This window comes from Hoplias malabaricus, chromosome 2 (assembly GCF_029633855.1).
Source record: "Hoplias malabaricus isolate fHopMal1 chromosome 2, fHopMal1.hap1, whole genome shotgun sequence".
Lineage (NCBI taxonomy): Eukaryota > Metazoa > Chordata > Actinopteri > Characiformes > Erythrinidae > Hoplias > Hoplias malabaricus.
Window position 1 is genome coordinate 67360768 of NC_089801.1, and position 24316 is coordinate 67385083.

At 41.2% G+C, this 24316-nt stretch overlaps 2 protein-coding genes across 4 annotated transcripts in view; one reads left to right on the forward strand and one right to left on the reverse strand.

The window, feature by feature from the left end:
- The first annotated feature begins 2444 nt into the window (after nucleotides 1–2444).
- Nucleotides 2445–16818, forward strand: gja5b (gap junction protein, alpha 5b). Its single transcript, XM_066658989.1, has 3 exons — nucleotides 2445–2613; nucleotides 12404–12758; nucleotides 16037–16818. The coding sequence occupies exons 2-3, from the start codon at nucleotides 12413–12415 to the stop codon at nucleotides 16816–16818; spliced, it is 1128 nt and encodes a 375-aa protein (XP_066515086.1). The 5' UTR covers nucleotides 2445–2613; nucleotides 12404–12412.
- Nucleotides 16819–21550: 4732 nt separating this feature from the next.
- The window catches only part of bcl9 (BCL9 transcription coactivator), a 53191-nt gene continuing 50425 nt past the window's right edge, over nucleotides 21551–24316 (reverse strand). For all 3 annotated transcript variants that reach the window (XM_066661093.1, XM_066661091.1, XM_066661092.1), the window contains exon 11: nucleotides 21551–24232. In XM_066661093.1, the coding sequence (XP_066517190.1) occupies nucleotides 23121–24232 (1112 nt within the window). In that variant the 3' untranslated portion in view covers nucleotides 21551–23120. The remainder of the gene's footprint in view (nucleotides 24233–24316) is intronic.

Sequence of the window (24316 nt, forward strand, 5' to 3'; positions counted from 1 at the left end):
AGACATATTTGGCTGCACTGAATTAAATAACAACTATGCATCATCTGATTTATTAAACTTACATACAAGGAGAAACCAAGTGAAGATTGGAGCACAGTTGATGAATCAGCTTCTGAGCAATAAAATCAAACTCTGCCTATCAGTGTCTCATTTACATATGATTTACATAAAGCATGCTGTAATTCAGATGAGGAACTAAAAGGCCTATGAACTAATGGCTGTGCTTGTAAGAGTTTGGAGTGCACTGCTCCTCTCTGTTTACCAACTTTACACCATTAAAATTATGATGACTGGAAAAACTAAAAAGTAAAATAACCAATTCTTCCTATGTTACAAGATAGAATGATGTTTGTAGAGTTATTTTCTTTAAATAAGATATGTTTTAAATGATTTAATGTATTATAGTTTTAGTATTTACAGAAAATGATTAGCACCAGTGTACATCTAAAGAAGCAAAATATTATAAGAAAAAAAAAACATATCTTTGCTGATAGACTATAACTGGACTTGGAAAGTGGCTGTCATATGAGCAATTTGTGGTCAAATACAAACACACAACTTCTTGATCTCCCTTATCTAGGCTATAATTGCAGAGTATATATATACACGCGTGAATAATCACGAAACACGTCACAAATTTGTCCAAACATTACATTATTAAGCTTTTATAACAAAGACGAGTAGGTCATTACAAGATGCACATACAGAGATGCCACACTCATCATACGATAAGCATGAAAGACGAGGTCAAACAGAAAATTTACGGATAAAACTGCATTTCTAATGTATGATTGTCAGCCCTGAGCAAACGGGGTCACATGGCAAGTTTGTCCTCTCCACAGCACCAAAGGCCATGTCTGTGGACTCACCATGTGCTTGATTTGAGAGCCAACCCTCAAACAATCCATAGAGACTTATGAAAGACACAATTGTTGTATGGAAGATTTTTTTTCCAGCTGTTAGTAGCTTGAACAAGCTAAAAACATCTCGCCAACAAAGAAAGTCTGCTTGAGGCAGCAATGTTAAGATGTTCTGGTTGATGTGTGATTCGGTCTCACTTAGTGTGAAAATATTACGCTGAAGTATTTTGCAATATTTTGCAACAAACAGCAACAATTCATCTTCTAGTTATCTGGACATTCGTCACCTTTAGTAACCACCTTAAAGCAGCTCTGAAGTAACCTCAGTATGTAGCACCAGAAAACGAGGCAAGCTAGATGTAATTACCCGGGAACAGGGAACCCTAGGTAGAATTGCTATTGTTTTCCCAATACAAACCTCACTTCCTTTCCTGATGCAGAGATATTCGCTTAAACTAAAATAGTGCATCAGTCAGACAGGCGGAGTATGTGTGTGTGTGTGTGTGTGTGTGTGTGTGTGTGTGTGTTGGGGGGTGGGGGTGGCACTGCAACTGGAGAGAGGAAGGAGGAGGACAAGAAAGGGGGGAAGGCATGGAGTTAAGGAGGGAGGGCAAAGGAGGAGGAAAAGGCTGTTGGTATTTCTTACAATGCTCTAATGCCTATGGGTGCACTTTCAAGTGTGGTCCGATCCTCGAGCTGTTAGCAGCTGCTTCTGTTTATCACTGGCTGGAGAGACATGCTATGCTGGAAGTCCTCCTCCAGATGAGTCTGTGTCCCCACTCATCAGCTGAGGACACATTACTTAAATAGCACATAGAGCGGAGAAAGAAGAAAGCTTCCAAACTGAAGAGAGAAGAAGTGAATACGATCACTGACTCAACAGGAGGACCTGGAGCAGGGAAATCAAAGACAAAGTGGAAAAGATATCTTTCTGGCTTTTAAATTAAAAAAAAACTGCCATCAGGTACATCAGGAACATTTGTCTTTTCCTCTTTGCTCAGGTTGAAGGAGTCCAACTTTCAGAGAGAGGGAGAGAGGGAGAGAGAGAGAGAGAGAGAGAGGTTTCATCCCTCCAAGGAAACAAGTGAGACATCCATCTTCAGCCTCAGTGAGGAACTGAAAGCCTGCCTTGTCCATCAATCTGAGGATTACAAGACATTTATCCCTCTGCCAACAAAGAGAGAAGAAGAAAGCAAAAGAGTGGACTATCCACCCACATTAACACTAAGACCTAAGCAGTCTACCGGTGTATCAGCAGAGAACGATCGTGAAGAAGGACATACTGCCTTCACCCACGTCCATCAGAAGTGTCAATCTCACTGCCTCAAGAGCCAAAGTCGCGCTAATTCCCTGGGCCCCACTCCTGAGAGACATCAAACGATCAAACTCAATAACAGAGGGAACAAAAAGAGAGTCCATCTACTTTATTCTGTCTGCCTTTTATCAGGTGATTTGTGCCCCAGGTACTAATCTCAGGCTATTCCCCCACTTTATACTGAAGCTAATAGAGTCATTACTGAGGTACCAGCTCAAGCTCAGGGGGTCTTTGAAGTTCATTACCAGCCTACTGTCAGAGACGTAAGCTTGAGTCCAAAACGTGAGGCAGCCTGGAGCAGTTTCTTCACTGAGACAGAAACCACGCATTCATAGAGGGCTACGAGAGTCACCTGATAGAGACATCAAGCCAGCTGTCTGATATTTAAGAAGGATCCATCGGCCAAACAAAAAAAAGAGAGACAAGCCGATCACACAGGTAGAGTAGATTTCTTTCAAAAATGAACCATCAAGCATGGCTTGATCTTTAAAGTTAATGTTTTTTAACACTATATACATATTCATCAACCCTTAACATTCATGTATTTCATTATACTTTGTACTTTAAGCTTTCACTATAGTGTACAGCACTATTTCAAAAAGGTGCTTATTACATCAGCAACTTTAGACTGAGTCTAAAATTATATAAACATATTTATAATTTAAAATTAAGTGAGCTGTGATGTAGTAGTAGTATAATACACATTGTGCAGCTCAGGGGCAAACGTTTATTTTTTTCACTAAAATTACTAAAATGTTTTTATTGTCTTTAAGCAATGCAGAAAAACATTATTATTTACGCAACAGAGAGTCATTATTCTTTGCTTTATTATTAATTTTTACTAATAGTAAATACTTTGACTAACATGATGCATGCTAGATGATCAAAAGCAATATATAAAATGTGTTCTAAACTCAAAAACATCAACTCATCAATTTATGTCCTGTTTTAGTATTACTGTGTTTGTTTTTGCTTGTATACATATGGATTTTTAATTATTATTACTTCATTTCTGCCCTGTAATGCACTGGTGCCCTGTCCAGGGTGTGTTCCTGCCTTGTGCTGATGGATTCTATGTAGGCTTTGGACCCGCAGTGGCCTGATAAGGATGCCTGTGGTTACAAATGATGAATGACTGAATGAAACATAATTTTTATAAAGGATGCCTGATGTGGGAAAGCAAAAAAATCACTTCCTACAAATCAAGCTAATCAGCTGCTTGAGCAGTTCCATTAAAACACTGATATTTGTCATATCTGTAATTATTACATATTATCTTAAATGTATAATTTGGAAGTAGCGCATGCCCTACATAGGTTACACAGGCTGTAATATTATTGACATGTGACTTAAATGAAGTAGAAGCAAACATTACAGAACATCTACAAAGAAAGCCAGAGCTTGATACATTATAAATCTAATATAAACCTGTCAATGTTTGTCTTAGTTACTGCTATTGCGTTGGTGACTCTGAGCTCTGCATTAGGTCTAAAAGCATAAACAACTGCAAAAGCATTAAGATAAAGTGCAAACAAAGTGCAACATAAAATAAACTAAATAAACCAGGACAAACAGTAGATATTGACTTTAAATAAACATGAACCTTATTACAGTGTCACTCTTTCAACCCTTTACATTTTAACTGAGCAAGAATAATAAAAAGGTTTAAGGGTGAAGAATATTAATGTTTTAGAACATAATCAGGATTTGCAGGAGCATGAAAAAGTTCATGTGAGCTTCCGGTGAGCTGTAATCTACCTTCCCAACCTTGTGGTTAAGATTGTTTTTGTATTCAATTGCCATTGAATGAACAGGCGAATATCTGGAAATAGATGCTCATTATATTATAATGGTTCCCAAGAGGGTGATCAGTACACGCAACACACACACACACACACACAAACACAAAAATGTGCCTGACCTAGTGTTGTGTGAGGCAAATCCCTTAACACATTTTAAGCTCAGTAGCTTAGCCTTGTGCACTTTTTACTGTAATTAATAAACAAATGCCCTCCTACTATTTGAAACAAGCCGTACCGAAACTCAGCACATGGCACCCCACACAAATACATTTCTTCTCGCAAGCTTCATCAGACCCCAGCTCTTCTCCTTGTACAGTTGTTTTACTGTAAAAGGGGCTCAGGGCTGGGACACTAGGACAGGGCCATGTAAATATTTACGAGGGTAGTGGAGCAAGTAAAAGCTCTCTGGTAAAGTGAAGGCCGGTGTGGGAAAACTGGGATGTTTCATGCACACAATTGCCCCCCAACACTGATATGGGGCACAAACAAACCCTTACTTCAAACTGCTCTGGTATGAAATGTAAAACAGTTCTGGGATCATCATTGGAGAAGTCACTAAAATTGAATATGAAACAGCTGTATTAACTGGATATTTGCCAGGGGTTTCTTTTAGCCACTGAACTGAGATCAGTTACACTCTTAAAATAAATTAATCGAAACAGCTTCTGTGGAGAAATCGTACGCTACATTAATCAAAGGTTTTTTCACTGGTGGGTTCCACTGTTCTGCTTGTGCTACCACAAACTCCTGGACTAGGAGGATCTCCTTAAGTGAGAAACTCAAACGAAACGGGGTAGTCTTGCCTTTAAGAATGAGAACGCCTGGCACCCAGAAGGGTCCTAAGGCATAATTTCAAAAAAACAACCATCAACAATCCAGAGGCGGCAGTTGCTAAGTTCAAAGAGCATTGGTTAGCAATGTCGAGAAAAAGTGGTTCGTATGCCGTATCACCTGGTCCCCATCTTTTGATTTCAAGATCAAAAGGGCTTCCAGGATACAGGTCTGTGATAGCACAAGTGGACCCATATTAACACCTGTGACAGGTTTCCACAGAGCTGTACGACAACTGTGAACAACTTTGGAACATTTACTGTTTAGAAAGGTATATTGTTTTATATTAGAATTTGAGTAGAAACAATTATTTCCATAGTTGCCTTTTCTATATTTCTTTTTACTAGAAAAAATTATTATAATAAAATATTTTCCCCCATAACTCTCCAAATAAATAGATTTTTGAGGATTGAGGATACTATCGGCTCCCTTTATGTATAATGCTGTGGCTCTGTAATTAGATGATTGCAGTTCCCAGTACCCTGAGCAAAAAAAAAAAATAAAAATATATTTTTTATATTTTTTAAAATATATATATATATATATATCATTAGTTTTTTTAATATATATTTTTATATTCACTTTTATATATGTTGAACGTCTATGAAGATAAAAGTCCAATTCATGGCTGGTTCTGAAACTGTAACTTATACAGGTCCATTTCCTAAGTAAATACCTTCAGCACTATTTGCATTTCCAGGTTCTTCATGGCAAAGATGGTTTATAGAGTTAAGGAGTATTTGTGTCTAAGAAACCTAATGATAACCTGTATTCTGCTGCTCAGCACATTACTACGTACAGGGTTTGGATAGTTGCTAAATAATTAGAGTACCAAGCGCGCTCCATGCATGCCAGCTCAGACCCAGCCCATAATTTTCTGGAACAAGTGAGAGCAGTTGAGCGGTTTCTAGAAAGCCAAAGCAAAAGTCTGTTTTAAATTCAGTCATGAAGGAAACACTGTGTACATGTGTTCCTACTGTGAGTAATTAAACTGTCTTTGGTTGGGCCAGATTTCCACAGACTTCCCTTAAATGTTTTAATTTAAGTTCTGAGTTCTATATTGGTAACCTAAGCGGCATTAATAATAATAATAATAATAATAATAATAATAATAATAATAAACACTAACAGCTGATCTGCTCAAGACCAATTAGATTATTCATAATCAGGTGTAAAGGAAAATTACACTTAACATAAAAGTAACTCAGTTTACATTGTGATTACTGAGAAACTTAAAAGTGAAGGGGAAAAAAGCCTGTAAAATATAAAACAAGACACATGGGAAACAAGATCAATTTAAAGTTCTATACTTCATTTCTTATGTAAATCAGACCCTTCCAATCCCACATGGTCTCATGCCCCTGAAACCTGAGTGTTCCCCTTGACTGTGTCGATTATTACTGCAGCATGACAAACCCAAACACAAACACAGAACGGAAAGGGCTGCTTTCTCCAACAGTGTTGGCCAAGCCCCATTCAGTTCTCTGTAGCGTAGGGTTTCACAGCCCCCATCTTTATCTGTAGACTCTCCTACTGCAAAAAAAGAGCATTGTTCTCTTACCAAAAGGTAAACACAAGGAGACGGGCATAGGGTTGGTTCCCTTCCTCCCATAAAGTCCACCAAAAGGATAAAACTCATAGGTATGCTGTTCTGGTTCCAAGGACATCAACAAAAGAGAGCTGACTAAGGGCAACATATTTCATCCTGGTTTCTCTTGGTCTTGGTTCATGTAGGAAACCGCTTTCTCATACTGTTTACACTTTAGCCACTTCTTTCGAAAAAATGAATATTGGTTTATATGGGGTCTACATTAAAGAATAGCAATATTTAATGATATGCAGATTTATTTTAGGTACTAGCTTGCTGTCCACTCCAGGAAGTATACAGTTGGTGGGAATTTGGCAGGAATTCCACCATCAGTTAGACTAATGTTAGGCAGTAAAAGAAGCATTAAATGACATGAATAGCTTGAGTCGTACTCCATTGTTCACAACATGAATGACTCAGCCTTGTTGTTAACAGCTGTTTTTAAACAGAGGTCTGACATTTGTGTGGATTCTTGTTTGTAAGTGCTAAGCATTGCCCTTTCTGGCCTTGGCGTCTCGATCCCTGCCAGTTTCCTTTTAAGTGTCGTGTAAGAGGGAAATTATATTGTTTAAAATTGCTTCCTCCATGGGAGTGGAGCAGAACGGTGACTCTTACCCCACAGATGATGTCTCCAGAGTCGGCTTCCGTGCTACAGGGTTCAGCCTGTCTGCTGGAGGGTTCTCATCTTTGTTGCTGTTGTTCATTCATTGCTCTTCATATCCTCTCTGTAAAAAATTTAATATGAATTTCTAAAATGGCAACTTTACATGAAAAGGCAAAGGTTCGTTCATCATGAAATATTTTATATAACATAAAGGACAGTGGCTTTCCTCAGTAAACATGGTTCTCACCAAAAATCATCAGAGTTGTTGTTGTTTGGACAGCTACGATTTGTTTTCCCATCTAGCAAAATGGCATATTTAGGGAAAACCTTTATTACAACTTTCAGAAATACATAGTTCTGTGCTTACTATGACACTGGCAAACTGTAGTGGGGCTCGTTGGCTGTGAAGGTGGTTGCTTTGACATGAAACTGTAGGTCTTACAACAGATCCATGCAGAACAGTTATGTAGAAAAGTGTTCATATTAAATCTAATGCACTAAATGGTGAAATTTCAAAATGAGAATAAGTCTTTTCTATGGGTAGATTTAGAAGCTGGATTGTTAGTCTGTGTCGTCCACACGTTGTTCAGTGTTTAAGTAAACAGAAGAGCAGTTACAAGAGCATCAAGAAGAGAGCAGTAAACAGTCCTGTCTCCTTATTTCTACATTTCTTTCATTACCTCCCACTTAGAGACTGCCCCTCACATGGAAATCTATGCACCCATGTTGATGCCAGTGAGTTTCTGAGAGCAGTCTTTGCAAATTCTTCCCATCAGCTCCCCTGAGAGGGCTCCCTTGAGAGTGCAGATCTAAACCTTCTGTTTATATATATATATATATATATATATATATATATATATATATAGAGAGAGAGAGAGAGAGAGAGAGAGAGAGAGAGAGAGAGAGAAAGAGAGAGAGAAATAGAGAGAGAGAGAAAGAGAGAGAGAGAAAGAATGAATTCAGGCTAGCCTTAGCATTATTGCTGACATGATAAGTAAGTATAAGCACTAGCCCTGGTATAATTTATGAAAATGACATTGTTGATCTAGCATTGCAATGCAGTGGGTTTCCTCCCGCGGTCCAAAAACACACGTTGTTAGGAGGTGATGGAGAATTCACTTATTCATAGATCAGGCATGGGACATTTCCCCAGAGGCAAAAATCTACAGATATGTGACTGCAATAAACAAATAATATAGAAAACATGTGACTGTAATAAACAAATGATATAAAGACATGAGAATTATTTTAAACAAATAAGTTTTATGGCAATAAATATTAGAATGGTCAAAGGGATACTTGAGTTTATAACTCAGGCCTGAACTCTGTAGAAAAAAAGGAGAATGATGTAGCATGAGATTGTCTGGTACGGTATGATATACGACATCCTTAGAAGATAAGGATACCTTTTTAGTTGGGCTCCTATGATATACTGCATCCTTAAGGAGATACCATTTAATTGGGGTTCTATGGAATGCAACCTAATTAAAAAAATAGGAGGGACGAGATGATCTCACCCCAAAAAGTGTATGTAAAGTGTGGTTTTCAGTATGTCATTGTGAGTGATTCTGCAGGAGGCCTTCTGTGATTGCTCTCCAAATAAAGAACCTGCTGATCTTCCAAGAGGTCGTCTTCGTCTTTCAAGTATTTTTTTAAGAACTAGAAACTTTTATTAGAACTTATTCTTTAAAGTATTATAGTTAGACTAGATACAAGATTAACACGTTGTGGTAACGACAGAGGATTGGCAACTCAAAGGTGTCCACAGGTGGATGTGAGTGAGTGTCACTCTGTAATGGACTGGCGCCCCCTCCAGGGTGTGTTCCCGCATTGCGCCCAGTGATTCCGGGTAGGCTCTAGACTCACCTTGACACTGAACTGGATAAGTGCTTTCAGACAATGAATGAATGAAGATAGTAGCTCCATAGCAAGCTATTATTCCCAGTCATTCATTCATTTTTCATTCATTATCTGTAACATTTATCCAGTTCAGGGTCGCGGCCTACCTGGAATCCAGTGGCGGATGCTGGTCTTTCAAGGAGGGGAAGCTCAATTTCCGCCTACATCATAAAATGTGTCGATTTATATATACGTAAATTCTACCCTCCATTCCTTTTCAAGAAAATGATCTGTGACCCTGTCGTACCAACAAGGCGTCTTTTCCAGGGACTTGACTAGTGTTCTCTCAATGGCCATCAGAGCTAGACTGCTTAAACGGGCTTGGCCCATATGAAGTGTGTCCGCCTGTGAGTGCTTTGTGACGGCGGAGGGGCTCAGAATCTGTGATAGAAGTCAGTCTCCAAACACAAGCAGCTACAAAAAAACCCACCAGAAATAGAAGCTCAATTTGTCACTAGCCGTTTTTAACAAAGAAAATGCCGCTAAGAGGATTAAGAAAGTCTGGTTCAACTCAAAACAGAATGAAAATGTAATGCTCCCATGGATCTTTACACTAAAGTATCGCTGATTCGCTCATTTCGTTGTCAATCAAAAAGGGATTCAGCCTCAGACAGATCATCCAATCACCATGCAGAAGCTGAGCGTCCGGGCCAGCCGAGGCCGGCCCATTGCCCCATAGACCCCCAGAGACACTGAGCGTCCAATGGGCGGGACTAAGGCCAGCATTTATCCAATGACTCGTCTCGTTTCGCTGCACTTCGCTGCTTCGCTATTGAACACTGTGGACGCTGTTTAAAGGACCGTGAAGCTGCGGGAATGCCGCGTCTTTACCAGCGATAAGAAGCTGATTCTGAACAAAAGTTGAGCACGTTGTATTGCATATTTATTCAATGACATGTACACACAACAGTATATATTTGATCACTTATTTTTTGACATTTTAGTGGAAGCTGAGCTTCCCTTGCAGTCTTAGAGCAATCGCCTCTGCTGGAATCATTGGGTGCAAGGCAGGAAAACACCCTGGAGGGGGCGCCAGTCCTTTCCAAGAGCGACACACACTCACACATATGCTGCATTCCCAGTCATGATTTCATCATTTTGTAACTAGGTCTCTCAAGAGTAAACTTCTTTGTCTTCATTTTATTTTATTTTTTTACAGACTGTGAACTACTTAATTTGCCATTATTTTTCTTTTCTTAAACCTCATCTGCTCCATGTATGAGAATTTTACATTCAATCTTAAACAGTGCAGCATTTATTTAAATGAACAATTTTACCTGTGCCACATTATAATCACCGCTTAAGGTGGAATGAAAACTTGCAGGCAACGGAAAATGCGTACCATTTAAGGTGAAATGGATCATTCTGCTGGGTTCACATAGAAATTTGTGCACCATTTAAGGTGGAATTGAAAGCTCTGCCGGTACCAGAATATCATTGCTGCACAGTTTAAATTGGAGCGGAAAGGTCACAGAGAGATCTGAAGAATGAACAGTTTATTCACAGACTACAAAGCTTTTTGGTTCTGTTTATTATTTCAGTTGCACTTTCCAGAATATATTTTTTAAAAATTCATATTCATAAAAATTGTTTGGTAGTCCCATTTAGTTTGCTCCTTTAATTACCTACTGAAGCAAGTTGCTACAAAGTAACTCCATTTACACTGCAGCTAATGCTACTACTGTTTTACTACAGTTATTTTTAGCACACTATTTTAACCCACCTCAGTTCTGAAGGGTCTAACAGTTACCCCCAAAACCAGAGCCAAAGAGAGATAAGCAGTATGATGGAATGACTTCCATATTTATTTTTAGCTTAGACTTCCTTAAAAACTTTCCAAAAGACAGTCCATTTCCCATAGTTCAGAACACTAGAGTGTATGGGAAAAGGTTATAGATGGTACATTACAAACAGAGACACTCACACAGCTATTAATGCCCGCTTCTGCACATTTATCATTCATTCCCACAAACACTGGAATGGACATAGTCTAGCTTTACAAACAAAATACACAGCTTATGTATTATATGTGCTAAAAATAGCCACATGTATCCTTCAGGAAAAAGGGCATGGGAATGTAGCACATCCACAGACTGAACGTGCCCAAAGTCTTCCACTGTCTATTGATAGGCTTCTGTGGTTGATTTAACATCCATGACCCCACTTTTTATTTTTTGGCTCTACACACTGTGGAATAACAGTGGGAATAGAAGCATATACACTGGGCCCCAAAATGTATGTAGACACTTGTGCCACACTTATCTGTGTTAGTCAAAAGTCTGTTATGCTGTGAGAAAATCTGTCCCAGCCTTTGAGGGCTTTAAAGTAGTTTTGCTACAGACTGATTGGAATTCTTCTACCATCAGTTTAAAGTTGTGCTGTATACACAATCTTAAACAAATTAAATTTTATGACACAAATAACATGTTATTTTGGAAGTAGTAACAAAATTAATTGTCAAAGTTCATGAAAGATGAAGTCTAAATATGGGGGCTACTGTATTTCATTTTATATAAAGTGAAGGCAATTCAATCTTGACCTGTTCTGTGGGATACAGTGATGTAATTTATATTTGTGTGCATTCTTTGCCAGATTATATGATAATTGATCTCCGACATCATTCTGTTTAGGTCATCCATTGGTGTTATACAGTATATTAGCAGGCATGTCATTGTCCCCCCTCTGTACCTGGCAATGAACTATCTAAACTAACAAGTTGAATCAGAGAAATTAGCCAACTATAGGAATCCCTGTACTTTCCACCTTGCATCACACTTTGATATTTTTAAACAATGGGATTTCAAAGACATGCCTCAAATGATTTGTCAAATCAAAGTGTCTCAGGCATCTAAAGTCTGGACCGAGACCTACATATCTCTCTTGCTTAGTGCAGTGCAGGTTCTATTACATGTTCATTCATTCATTATCTGTAACCCTTATCCAGTTCAGGGTCACAGTGGGTCCAGAGCCTACTCGGAATCATTGGGCGCAAGGCGGGAACACACCCTGGAGGGGGCGCCAGTCCTTCACAGGGCAGCTCACACACACACACACATTCACTCACACCTACGGACACTTTTGAGTCACCAATCCACCTACCAACGTGTGTTTTTGGACTGTGGGAGGAAACCGGATTCATCCGGAGGAAACCTATGTGAACACAGGGAGAACACACCTCCTCACAGACAGTCACCACAACCTCCAGGTTGAAACCACAACCTCCAGGTCCCTGGAGCTGTGTAACTGCGACACTACCTGCTGCGCCACCATGCTGCCCTCTATTACATGTTAGATAGTATAAATAATAAGTTAGTGTTATCCTGCAAGAGTGTTGAACCATCCAATTATGTTTCTTTAGCAGATGTTTAAAACAAAAAAGTCTTCAAGCTACCTACAAACTTTTACCCAGCTCGTTTACATCATGTGACAGGGCTACCAACTAGACACACCTAAGCTGGAGCAATATTTTTTATGTGAAATCATGTCTTTTTTGCATCCCTTCAGTGAGTGTTTATGGCTGACTGGAGCTTGCTTGGGAACTTTCTGGAAGAGGTCCAAGAGCACTCCACCTCAGTGGGAAAGGTATGGCTCACCATCCTGTTCATCTTCCGTATCTTGGTGCTGGGCACAGCAGCAGAGTCTTCGTGGGGCGACGAGCAGGAGGATTTTACCTGCGATACGGAGCAGCCTGGTTGCGAGAACGTCTGCTACGACCGAGCCTTCCCCATCGCACACATCCGCTATTGGGTGCTGCAGATCGTCTTCGTCTCCACACCTTCACTCATTTACATGGGCCACGCCATGCACACTGTCCGCATGGAAGAGAAGAGGAGGCAGAAGGAACAAGAGGACCAGGGAGGTGGGGGGGATGGAGGAGGAGGAGGAGGAGGAAGTAGAAGTGAAATTGGAGGTGGGCAAGTGATATTATTATTGTTATCATGATAAAGTTTGTGATGATGAACGACAAATGATCTTCTCTGAGTACAGCATGAACTTCACCAGAACATAAAGGAACACTATGTAATATTTGTACCTTAAAATTACAGCTTCAAAATCATTGTGATTCTCCACTGACCTGTATTAGAATGAACAGAGCCTGTTGCTACTCAGTATTGCAGAAACTGCACTCTGTAACTTTTGGAAGATGGTAAGAAACAAGCTCCCCTCCCCATAAATTGCAGCATAGTGCTGTAAAAAAGAATTACATTAGGGGGTGCACAGTAGCAACAAAAACAAATCCTACTTAGTGTTCCTTTAATGTAGCAGCCGTCTACATTTTTTGCACACACAGACCACACACAAAACTGAGACTGAATCAGGGGACGCTGAAATCTGAGAAAAATGGTTTGGAGTTCTGGGAGGCTTTGCTGTGGAAATGGAAATGGTCAATCAGCAGGAGAAAACAATCATGGAAGAAAGGGAGGTGACAGCGAGACGGCAGGATAGTTTTTCTACACAGGAAACTTAACAGAGTGAGGAATTGTTCTAGGGCATGGTCTTTGGTTCATAAGTTTTCTTAATACGGAGGGTAAGATTTTCTTTAGTGTAACAGCATGTAGACTTGCTGCTTATTTGAAAGCAAATAAATTAATTGATACATCAGTTAAAAAGGCAGGGGTTTCTGGTTTTGCAGAATGTTTGGAACATGGCAGCATGATCTGGCCTCAGATTCAGACAGCAAAGAAAGTACTCGGTTCCCCCCAATTAGGGCTTACATGGATGACATGACGATGCTAACGACTAATGTGATTTGCACACGGCAGTTGCTGGAGAAGTTAAATGATAATCTAAGTTTGGCTAGGCTAAAAGGTAAACCAAGCAATCAGGAAGTATGTCAATAGTCAAGGAAAAATTTGTACAGGAAAATTTTTTGATGGAAGGCGAAATGATTCCTACGGTACTGGAGAGACCAGTGAAGAGTTAAGGTAGATGATATACTGCAGCGCTAAATGATACAGAGCAAGTTGTGGGACTAAAATCTGAACTGGTGAAGGCTGTTAATAGCATTGATCATGTTTGCCAGTGAAGTTGAAATTGTGGTGTCGGCAGCTTACTGCCTCATATTAGGTGGCCATTGACAGTTTATAATATTTTAATCACAGACGTTGAGAGGATGGAAAGGGTTATGAACAAGGCTATAAGGAAGTGGCTAGGGGTGTCGCAGTGTTTAATTAGCGTGGCATGGTATGGGAGAGGGATATTGGAATGCTACTCAAGTTTAGTTGAGTGCAAAGGTGAGTCACGAGATGATTTTGTCAGCATTGAAGAATGCAGTGGTAAAAGCAGAAGCACTAGTCACAAAAGCAGGGAGGAAGTGGAATCAGAAATTGGCCATGCAGGTAGCCAGGTGCTCATTAGAGCTAAGGGATGTGATTGGTCAAGTACAATGTTGAAGAGCAGGTGGAAAGCATTTAGTAAGGTTACATCAGCAGAGAGAAGGCAAATGATGACTAGTTTTATTTATGAGCAGGAAGAGGAGGCAAGGGGCGCCACAGCAGCACCACAGGCAAAACAAGGCCAGTAGCTTCGATGGGAGAATCTAGAGAAGCCGAAGAACTTAACCTTAACTTAAGCTGTATGATAACTCAACTTTGGCCAAGGTCTCTATTAGAAAGTTAATACTGCAGTGACATTACTAAGTGAAGATACAACTATTTCTGCAGCCACCAAGCTTACGAATTGCTGCCATTTTTTGGATTATATTTTTGTTTTTTTTTTCTTTCAGAATACACCCCTTCCCTTCAGTTCTTAAGTACAGGAGCTTGGCACTCATAAGTAGAAACAGGGTAAAAGTAGGACATCACAGTAATCATATGACCGGTGCTCAGCCCTTCTAGTGTTAAAAGTCATCCGTTTCATCACTTTTCTACTTATTAATTATCTTTACACATTTTTGTTTCTGTGATTAAACATAAATGAACAACATGTCTTTTAAGTGGTGGTTCAAGCCCCTGTTCTCAAGTATTCAGTGTCATTACTTGAGAAATAAAAGACGAAAATCATTTTACAAAAAAAAGTTCTCATTTATTTCCGTGTGGGCCATAATGCTTTCTAAATATAAAGAGGTGGGCCGTAAAGTGGAAAAGGCTAAAAGCCCCTACAGTATCATCTATCAAGCATCATTAGTTCAGCTGAGCACTGTGTACAACAGGAGCTCCAATGAAATAACGAAGAGCACAAACAACAGGATTCCACCACAGTGATATTTTCCGCAATAATATATCCTCTCACCTTCATAGTGGTTTAACAAGAAAAGTCATTAACAAATATATAGATGCTGAGCATGGAATATTATAAGCTATCAGGGCTGTAAGGTCAATGGCAAACTGAAAGGATCCCAACTCCCCTAATGTGCACAGATTTCATTCTGAAGATTTGGTCAAATGCAAATAATACCTCCTGGTAGAATTTATGTAAAAATTTGAAGATAAAATAATAATCTCCCTTGGCACAACTCATAAAGGATTCCCAATCTTCCAGATTAAGATAGTTAGAACCAACAGAACATTTTCCAAGAGCTCCCAAGAGAGCTATTAATGCCAGAAGCTGAGCATAGCTGTTTATTGGGATTTGTACTCTTCATGCTGGACCTATAAGTTAAAGTCCCAAGCCAAACTTTATGCTCACAATGCAGATCTGGGCCACAGATACATAAAGAATGAGGGGCCTTGTAAATTATACTGTTCTTTAATATCTTTAAGGATCTTACAGGCTTCTCACCAAAGTATAAAAAGTATTTAATTTACAATCTGGAAATGGAAGAACAACATGCAACATTACCTGTTGCTCCAAAAAAACAAGGGCAGCATTCAAAGGTGGTTCCCTCTAGTTCCTAGGAGCAAACTGTGTCACAGAAGTTTTTTTTTATAAAGAGAGAAGTTTATATATATATATGTTTATGTAGAATATTTTTTTACCACCACAACACTCGCTTAGTCAAGTTCTGACTTGACATTTACTTACCATTCTGATCACAGTCCAACAATGCCCAATTCAATTCAAAGAGATGAATCCTCTTCAACTTGACTTTGTACCATGGATATTGTATCTGATTTTAACCCGTTTGATCATGTGTATCGTGAATTATGAAAATGTAAAACTATTGTGATATAATTTTGTAATGTTGCCCACTCCTAGGCACAGTTGGGGAGAAGTACCCTGAGGAAGATGAGGATCATAGGAAAGATGAGCTTGGAGGAGGGAAAGTGCAGTTGAGGGGGGCTCTGCTGCAGACCTACATTCTCAGCATCCTTATCCGCAGCCTGATGGAGGTAGTCTTCATTGTGGTGCAGTACATGATCTACGGAATCTTCCTCCAAGCCTTGTACCTGTGCAAGGGCCCACCATGCCCGCATCCAGTAAACTGCTACATCTCCCGGCCAACGGAGAAGAACGTCTTCATCGTGTTCATGTTGGCAGTGGCGGCAGTGTCACTCTTTCTGAGTATTCTGGAGCTGTATCACTTGGCGTGGAAGCAGTGCAAGAGGTACGTCAAAGATTACCGTGCCAAAAAGAAACAAAGATCCAGAACACTCTCAACAATGGCTGCTGCTTCTCCAGAACCTTCCACACCAGATCGAGCCTGCACCCCACCACCAGATTTTAATGAATGCTTGGCTACGCCTGCAATGCCTGTCCGCTCATTACAGACTCACCCTCACCCCAGCTGCCCACCCTTCAACAACCGCTTGGCGCTCCAACAGAATTCAGTCAACATGGCTACAGAACGTCACCGCTGTGATGACAACCTGGTGGCGGAAGACTTCCTCAAAATGAGCTTCTCACAGGATCATTTACACACGTCCACCTCCTGTGCTCCACCCACATTGCTAAGCAATGGATTTTTAACAGACAAGCGGAGGTACAGCAAGAGCAGCGGGACGAGCAGCAGAGTAAGGCCAGACGATCTGGCAGTGTAGTCAAGTTTTAAAGTGATTTTTGGTGAAAAATCATTTTTAAAATTGTCCTCAAAGCCATTACACAACGGTAAAGAAACAAGTAAATGGAATTTTAGATATTAGCATAAAATTAACTGCATGTCTAAAACTTTTAGTAAGCAGTTTGAATTTGGCCATATATTTAAATATTTATACACACAACCCACACAAGCAAGTCTACAACCACAGGGGGAAAATGGAATCACAACACTTAGAGGATGTTTACCCAGGTTTTTAACTTTTGTAGTAATTAAATTAAATGCAGATAATTTCACACAACAATTTCTGTTTAATAGTTTAACATTCTGGCATTGTGCAACAAACTAGTGCAATAAATTTTATTCATTCATTCATTCATTATCTGTAAGTGCTTTTCCAGTTCAGGGTCACGTTGGGTCCAGAGCCTACCTGGAATCATTGGGCACAAGGCAGGAACACACCCTGGAGGGGGTGCCAGTCCTTCACAGGGCAACACACTCATTCACACATTCACAACTACAGACACTTTTGAGTCGCCAACCCACCTACCAACGTGTGTTTTTGGACTGTGGGAGGAAACCCATGCAGACACAGGGAGAAAACACCACAATCCTCGCAGACAGTCACCCGGAGGAAACCCACGCGGACACAGGGAGAACACACCACACTCCTCACAGACAGTCACCCGGAGGAAACCCACGCGGACACAGGGAGAACACACCACACTCCTCACAGACAGTCACCCGGAGGAAACCCACACAGACACAGGGAGAACACACCACACTCCTCACAGACAGTCACCTGGAGGAAACCCACGCAGACAAAGGGAGAACACACCACACTCCTCACAGACAGTCACCCGGAGGAAACCCACGCGGACACAGGGAGAACACACCACACTCCTCACAGACAGTCACCCGGAGGAAACCCACACAGACACAGGGAGAACACACCACACTCCTCACAGACAGTCACCCGGAGGAAACCCACACAGACACAGGGAGAACACACCACACTCCTCACAGACAGTCACCCGGAGGAAACCCACGCAGACACAGGGAGAACACACCACACTCCTCACAGACAGTCACCTGGAGGAAACCCACGCAGACAAAGGGAGAACACACCACACTCCTCACAGACAGTCACCTGGAGCGGGACTCAAACCCACAACCTCCAGGTCCCTGGAGCTGTGTGACTACATTTTATTATTATTTTTAAGCATACAAATTTGAAGAAATAACAGTTCATTCTGTGCTGCTCCTCATTGGGCTTGAATTCTTTGAGGCAAAAGCTTCTCTAATGAAAAACTATATTCTACATGGAACTAGCTCCGCCTCTCTCAAATAGTGATTGACCAATCAACAGTGAAGACTTGTCATGGACTAATATTAGATTTACAATGAGTGAGCCGGTTTGTTTTCTAATTCTAATGGAAAGAGAAAAGAGTCCAAAATATAAATGTATATCTTGGGCACAGATATATCAAGGGATGATTAGTATTTCCTGTACATTTACATAACATACAAGTCCTTACAGGGTGGCATGGTCGCTTGGTGGTTAGCATGTTCGCCTCCCAGCGCTGGGATCTATCTGGGTGGAGTTTCCATATCCCCTGTATTTGTGAGTTAATATGTATGTGCTTAGATATGGATTGGCGCTTTGTCCTGGGTGAAATCCTAGTGCCTGATGCAGTCCTCCAGGTGGACGGTCGTTCCTGGTCGAGAGTACACTGTACGCATTTGTTGATTCTAAAGCATCCTTGGGTATCTTGAAAGCTGCTATATAAATGTAACAACAAATAAATGTAATCATTGTCGTCAGGCAGTCATCTTTATGTGTTTCATTAGAACTGCACCAGACAAAAGATTCATCATCTCTCTTTGGCCATTGCAGATTCCTGATTCGTCACTAATGTCATTTTCAAACAATTATCCACACCCCGCTCTTTAGTTTCCTCTGTTCAGCTTCTTTTCCATCTGTTAATTCCATTTCATAGATTTCTCAGACTTCAGTCACAATCCTTGACTCTTGCTTCTGCTCATTTGTTTTTCAACTTTTTTTTGTTGGGCATTTTCTGTTTTTAAAGCATAATGCTTTGAGTTCTGTGCCCTGATACTTTGGCATTTTCCTTGTTCTTCCATATTTTTTTTTTTTATATATATATACACACATTTCCTACGTGTTTACACTTGCGCCACATTTTGGCGCACATTCTTGAAGGAGCTTTAAATTTTCCACATTTTCAATGGACATCCCTCCTGTAGGGACGATGTTTTCTAGCGAACAGCTTGTTAAGCTCTGTATGCACTTCCTTTAAACAGCAGACTAGCATTTTAAAGCTTGTGTTTATTTTAGAAATGCAAATTACAAAATGATTCCATAATGTTTTTATATTCATTCATTCATTATCTGTAACCCTTATCCAGTTCAGGGTCGTGGTGGGTCCAGAACCCACCTGAAATCATTGGGCGCAAGGTGGGAATACACCCTGGAGGGGGTGCCAGTCCTTCACAACACACAGACACTCACACCTACGAACACTTTTAAGTCGCCAATCCACCTACTAACGTGTGTTTTTGGCGCGTGGGAGGAAACTGGAGCATCCGGAGGAAACCCACACAGACACAGGGAGAACACACCACACTCCTCACAGACAGTCACCCAGAGGAAACCCACGCAGACACAGAGAGAACACACCACACTCCTCACAGACAGTCACCCAGAGGAAACCCACACAGACACAGGGAGAACACACCACACTCCTCACAGACAGTCACCCGGAGCGGGACTCAAACCCACAACCTCCAGGTCCCTGGAGCTGTGACAGAGACACTACCTGCTGCACCACCGTGCCACTGGGTAATGGTTTTTGATCTGGGGGGGAAAGAAAACATGCAATTCATTTAAATAATTTATCTTGTTTGACGTCTGTTTCAGAAAGCCATAATATTCAGCGATCAAACTAAAATTTTTTAGTCATATCAAGCTGGTTAAACATCCTCAAAGTGTGGTGGTTCCATCATTATTTGACCAGGGGTAGAATTTAAGATTAATACTTCAGTGCAACATGATGCTAATCAGCAGAATGTAGGCTCCATTTACTTAGCTAGAAAAGAAGGAAACCTTAAACCTGGTTTATAGTGATATAGTGTGTCCTTGCGACATTTTAAAATCAGTTGCTGACCAACAGCGGGGAAACTGTTGCAGGCTGAACATCCTTGAAACTCTGCACGTGCGAGACATGCCTAATTACGTAGAGAGGCAATAAAAGGCCTTGAGATAGCAGCGTCACCAGGGCCGTTAACTGTGATGGGACAACGCAGCACAGGCCCAGTGGCACAGACATGCCCTCAGTGACAGAGATCACTGCCAGACAAGAACTCACTAAAAGTCTGTCAGTACCCTTACACTGAGACAGAGACTGTCGCTCCAGAGAGGCATTACTGCTGTCCAATATCTTGCCTGTTTTTAATTGTAAAGGTGCTTAATCCTAAACTGAATTTGCTTTCATAAATGTTGCTTTTTTTTCAGAAACTGATCATTGCTGAAATTCTGATTTATATCTGTTTATTACTACAATGCTTCATTATTATTAGTATTTTTTTTTCCAATATGAAGTTTTATGTATAATTTTTATGTTCTTTATCAAAGCCAGTGCTCTTTCTGTGCTTTCCATGTGGCAGGGACATAATTTGCACTATTTCTAATTTTAGAAGTGTTTTCTTATATTATAATTATCAATATGTATTTACAGCTGAAATAAGTATTAGGAATAACAAAAAAAACATTTACTTTTGTGCTTTTTCAGGTAGATTTCAGAAAGAAACGTTTAAAAGATGACCATGTTTTTCTTCACAAATCTAAGATTCAGATATCAGTTTGTTTGAATATAAATGTCTCTGTTACACTCAGATGTGTTAATGTCTTTTTGAATCATCTTTCCTAACCTTTGTACTCAATGGTTGCATGCACTAATTTCTACCACCAGATGGCGACATATCAATCCCGTACATACTTTGTTGTTCGGCTTTGGGTGTAAAATAACGCAGTCACCTTTTTCCCCCACCCCTTTAAATTCTAATTAGAGGGTACAGAAAAACTGCTCTGATGTTTTGTGACCACTTGAAGTGGGGAAATAAACAGACGTGCTCATCTTTCTGCAGCTGCTGAACAATCTTGCCCCTGTCCTAAAATTAGGCCTGCAGCTCTGAATCCTCTCCACCATGTGTCCCAAAGGAATGCTGGGTAATTATAGAAGCATTGGAGTCTGAGACCAGCGGAGGGGGGAAAGTGCAATGGGATGGAGACAGTTTTCCAGCCTTATTTCACAGCAAGGGCTGGCAAACCGGGCATTTCCCTTGACAAACCAGAGAAGGGTCACAAAAGCCTTGGTGAATTATTAATTAACGCACGTTTCCAAAAGGTGGTGATTTCTAAGTCATGCAGCCTATAGAGCTTGAACTGGTTTTACAGCACATACAAAAGCCATTTTTTAAATAATTATAATATGAACAAGGCTTGCTGACAGCCTAATCTCAATTCCTAATCAAATCTTTCATTAAGTTCTCCAAGTGGTTTTAAACAGACAGGCGTTGATGTGTTTTGACTCCGAGCGAGCGCCAGTGAGAAATTCAGATCAGGTTGCACTTTCATAAACGTACACACGATGGCAGTGTAAGACAATTTAAAACTGGAACAGGAAGACACTGGGTTGCCTGACACTTTATACCAAACAATATATTTTATTTGTCTTCCAACACCACAGCCCAGCCTTAGGAAGTGGTTCAGTACCAAATTCAATGGAGTTACACATGACAAGCATCAACACAGGAGGGCTGGGGACATGAGGACAACCTATTACCTTTTTCTGTTGTTTTTTTATCATTTGTTTTCTACAAAAGAAAAGAAAAATTGCCACCCATCAGTAATCCAGCGCTGCACTGTATAGCCATTAGCTATAGTAACTTTAGTGTTTGAGTTGCTCTTTTCCCCACAATCTTTGAGAGACACCATGACTGGCAGTTAGTGTCAGGGTGTTGCAGTGAGGCAGTTAGCTGGGATCCGGTGTCCCCCATTCTCACCTTTATCCCTTACAGAAATACCTGGATCATGAGAAAGACGGCATACGTCAGATTACTGCTCCTACTGACTGTTGTCAAAGTGTCTTCTCTACAATTTAAAAAATAAAAATAAAAAAAGAGCAAAGAAAGAAAAAAAAAACACTTCTTATTCTTTACAGTTAATTCTTGTTTGTGCTTGTTTTTTTAATAATACTATGATCTGTATGAGGTCTTAGTTTGGTTTTATCATACACGGGAGTAGCAAAGAAAATTAAATTTAAAATATTCTGTTTGCCCTCACGGTACACAGTATTTTTGTGGTGGTGTTTTGTCGCACCGTATTGACCAACAGACACCAGCCACCCCTAACCCTCCCCTTTACAAATGAAGATGGGGGGGGGGGACAAAAAAAAAAAAGAAAACAAACAAAAACAAAAAAAAAACTATAGAAGTCACTGGTAAAATCCCTTTAACAACACAAGTACAGTACACACATACAAAGAGCATTTCAGGACTTGGAGGGGAGTGATGCGATGAGATGTAAACATACAGCCAAGACGGTGCAACTTGTGACAAAATGTTCCTTGACTTTTTTTTTGATGGTTTCCATGAATGTTCATTCAGTTTTTTTTTTTTGTTTTTTTTTTTCTCCAACCATTTGCTCAGATACCTCCCTCCTTTTGATGTTTTTTTTTTTCGTTTGTTTTTTGTTTTATATAAAAGTACAACAATAAACCGCTACTTTCAGGTCATCCTTACTTGGTTTGCTGTTTGCTGTGTATGTGGCCATTCATCAATTTATTACAGCCACACAGTATCAGGCTGAAAAGACCTTACTGTATGTCTTTTCTGAATCCAAATACATTCCTGATGTTCTAAATTGAGCCAAAACTGGACTAAATGGAGTGGAGTGCATATTATTGTAGTGTGCAGTCATAGTAAGCCCCTCGTAGCACTCCACCTGCAAAATGATGTCCATTCTCAAGGGTGAGGATTTCCCCCTCTGTATACATCCAGGTGTCCGTTTTTGGGTGTATGTGTAAATACATCATCCTTATCCTACCCAGGTGCGTTCAAGCAACAAGTGTCCTAGTTCCCACAGACTGTCCGACAAGAACACAGCCACACACAGCTGTTTTGTTTTTGTTTATAAAAAAGAAAAAAAAAATCCTTATTTCACAGGATTGTATCCAGATTGCGCGTTCATTTGTGGCAGAGGCTTGTTGGTTCCTTTTTAGCAGCTCAGAACATCATCCCAGGATTCCCTGGGCCCGGATTAAATCCCATCCCTGCCATGTCTGCTGCCATGCGAGGCCTCATCTGAGAAGTCATCATCATAGTCTGTTGTGGGCCACCCATCCCTTGTAGAGACATCATCATGTTGGGTGAGCCCACTGGGCCAGGATGATTGTACATTGGCCTCTCTTTGCCCTGCATCATGCCCGGACCTCCCATCATGCCCGGCTGCTGTCCTGGAGACAACATCCTGTGCTGGGGCCCCATCATCCCCTGGGCCATGAAGGGTGGCCGCATAGGGTTGTGCCCGGGATTACCCATGGGCATGTCCTGTGGCCCCATGTGGCCTGGGCCTGGGGGGCCTCCCATGCCCTGCATGGGGAGGCCCATCCTGGGGTTGCCCTCTCCCATCATCCCCTGCATGGGGGGGAAGCCGGGTGGGCCGGAAGGATGAGGCGGCTTGCCTCCAGGTGCATCGCCACCACGGGGGAAGTAAGATAGAGTCTGGCTGGGCTTCTCTGAAGGGATGATGCGCGAGAGGTCAAATTCAGGGATTCCTGAGGCTCCCGGCCTCATTACTTCGTGCAGGTCTGAGTCATTAAAGACGCCTGGCATGTTGTTGAACTCCTGGCTCCCCGGTGTGTTGGGTTTACACATTCCCGGTTCTCCTCCAGGCCCGTGGGGCATGCTCCCCATTCGTCCCATCGGACCACCCTCTCCTTGGAACCCCATTCCATGTGGGAAGCCGCCCTGGGGCCCGGGACCGTTGTGAGGGAAGGGAACCTGCTGTGGTGGTGACTGCCCCGGGGGGAAGCCCTGTCCTCTGTGAGAGAGAGTCATACGACCTTGGGGCATCATCTGGTTGTTGCCCATGCCTGGGTCTTGGGCGACGGGAGGCATCATCATGCCATGGGACATCATGCCAGGACCCATAGGCCCAGTGTGAGGTGGCATGTTGGGGCCCATAGGATTGGGTGAGGGCATCTGATTGGGCATGCCATGTGAAAGAGGCTGGGAGCCCATAGTGTTCATGCCCATGGGGCTGAGTGAAGGCATAGGGCCCGAGGAGTTGGGAGTCATCATACGTGGATGGCCTTGGTGATGGTTCACACCCATACCTGCAAGCAGTAACATGGTCAAATGTGATTCTTACTGGAACATTACAGATATATTACTCTTCAGACTAAAAAAAAACAGCCTTG

Bases quoted from the DNA above. Each gene is read 5' to 3' on its own strand.
- gja5b (XM_066658989.1), top strand. From the start codon at position 12,413: ATGGCTGACTGGAGCTTGCTTGGGAACTTTCTGGAAGAGGTCCAAGAG. The intron at 12,759-16,036 runs GTGGGGGGGATG...GCCCACTCCTAG, and splicing joins GGAACAAGAGGACCAGGGAG to GCACAGTTGGGGAGAAGTAC.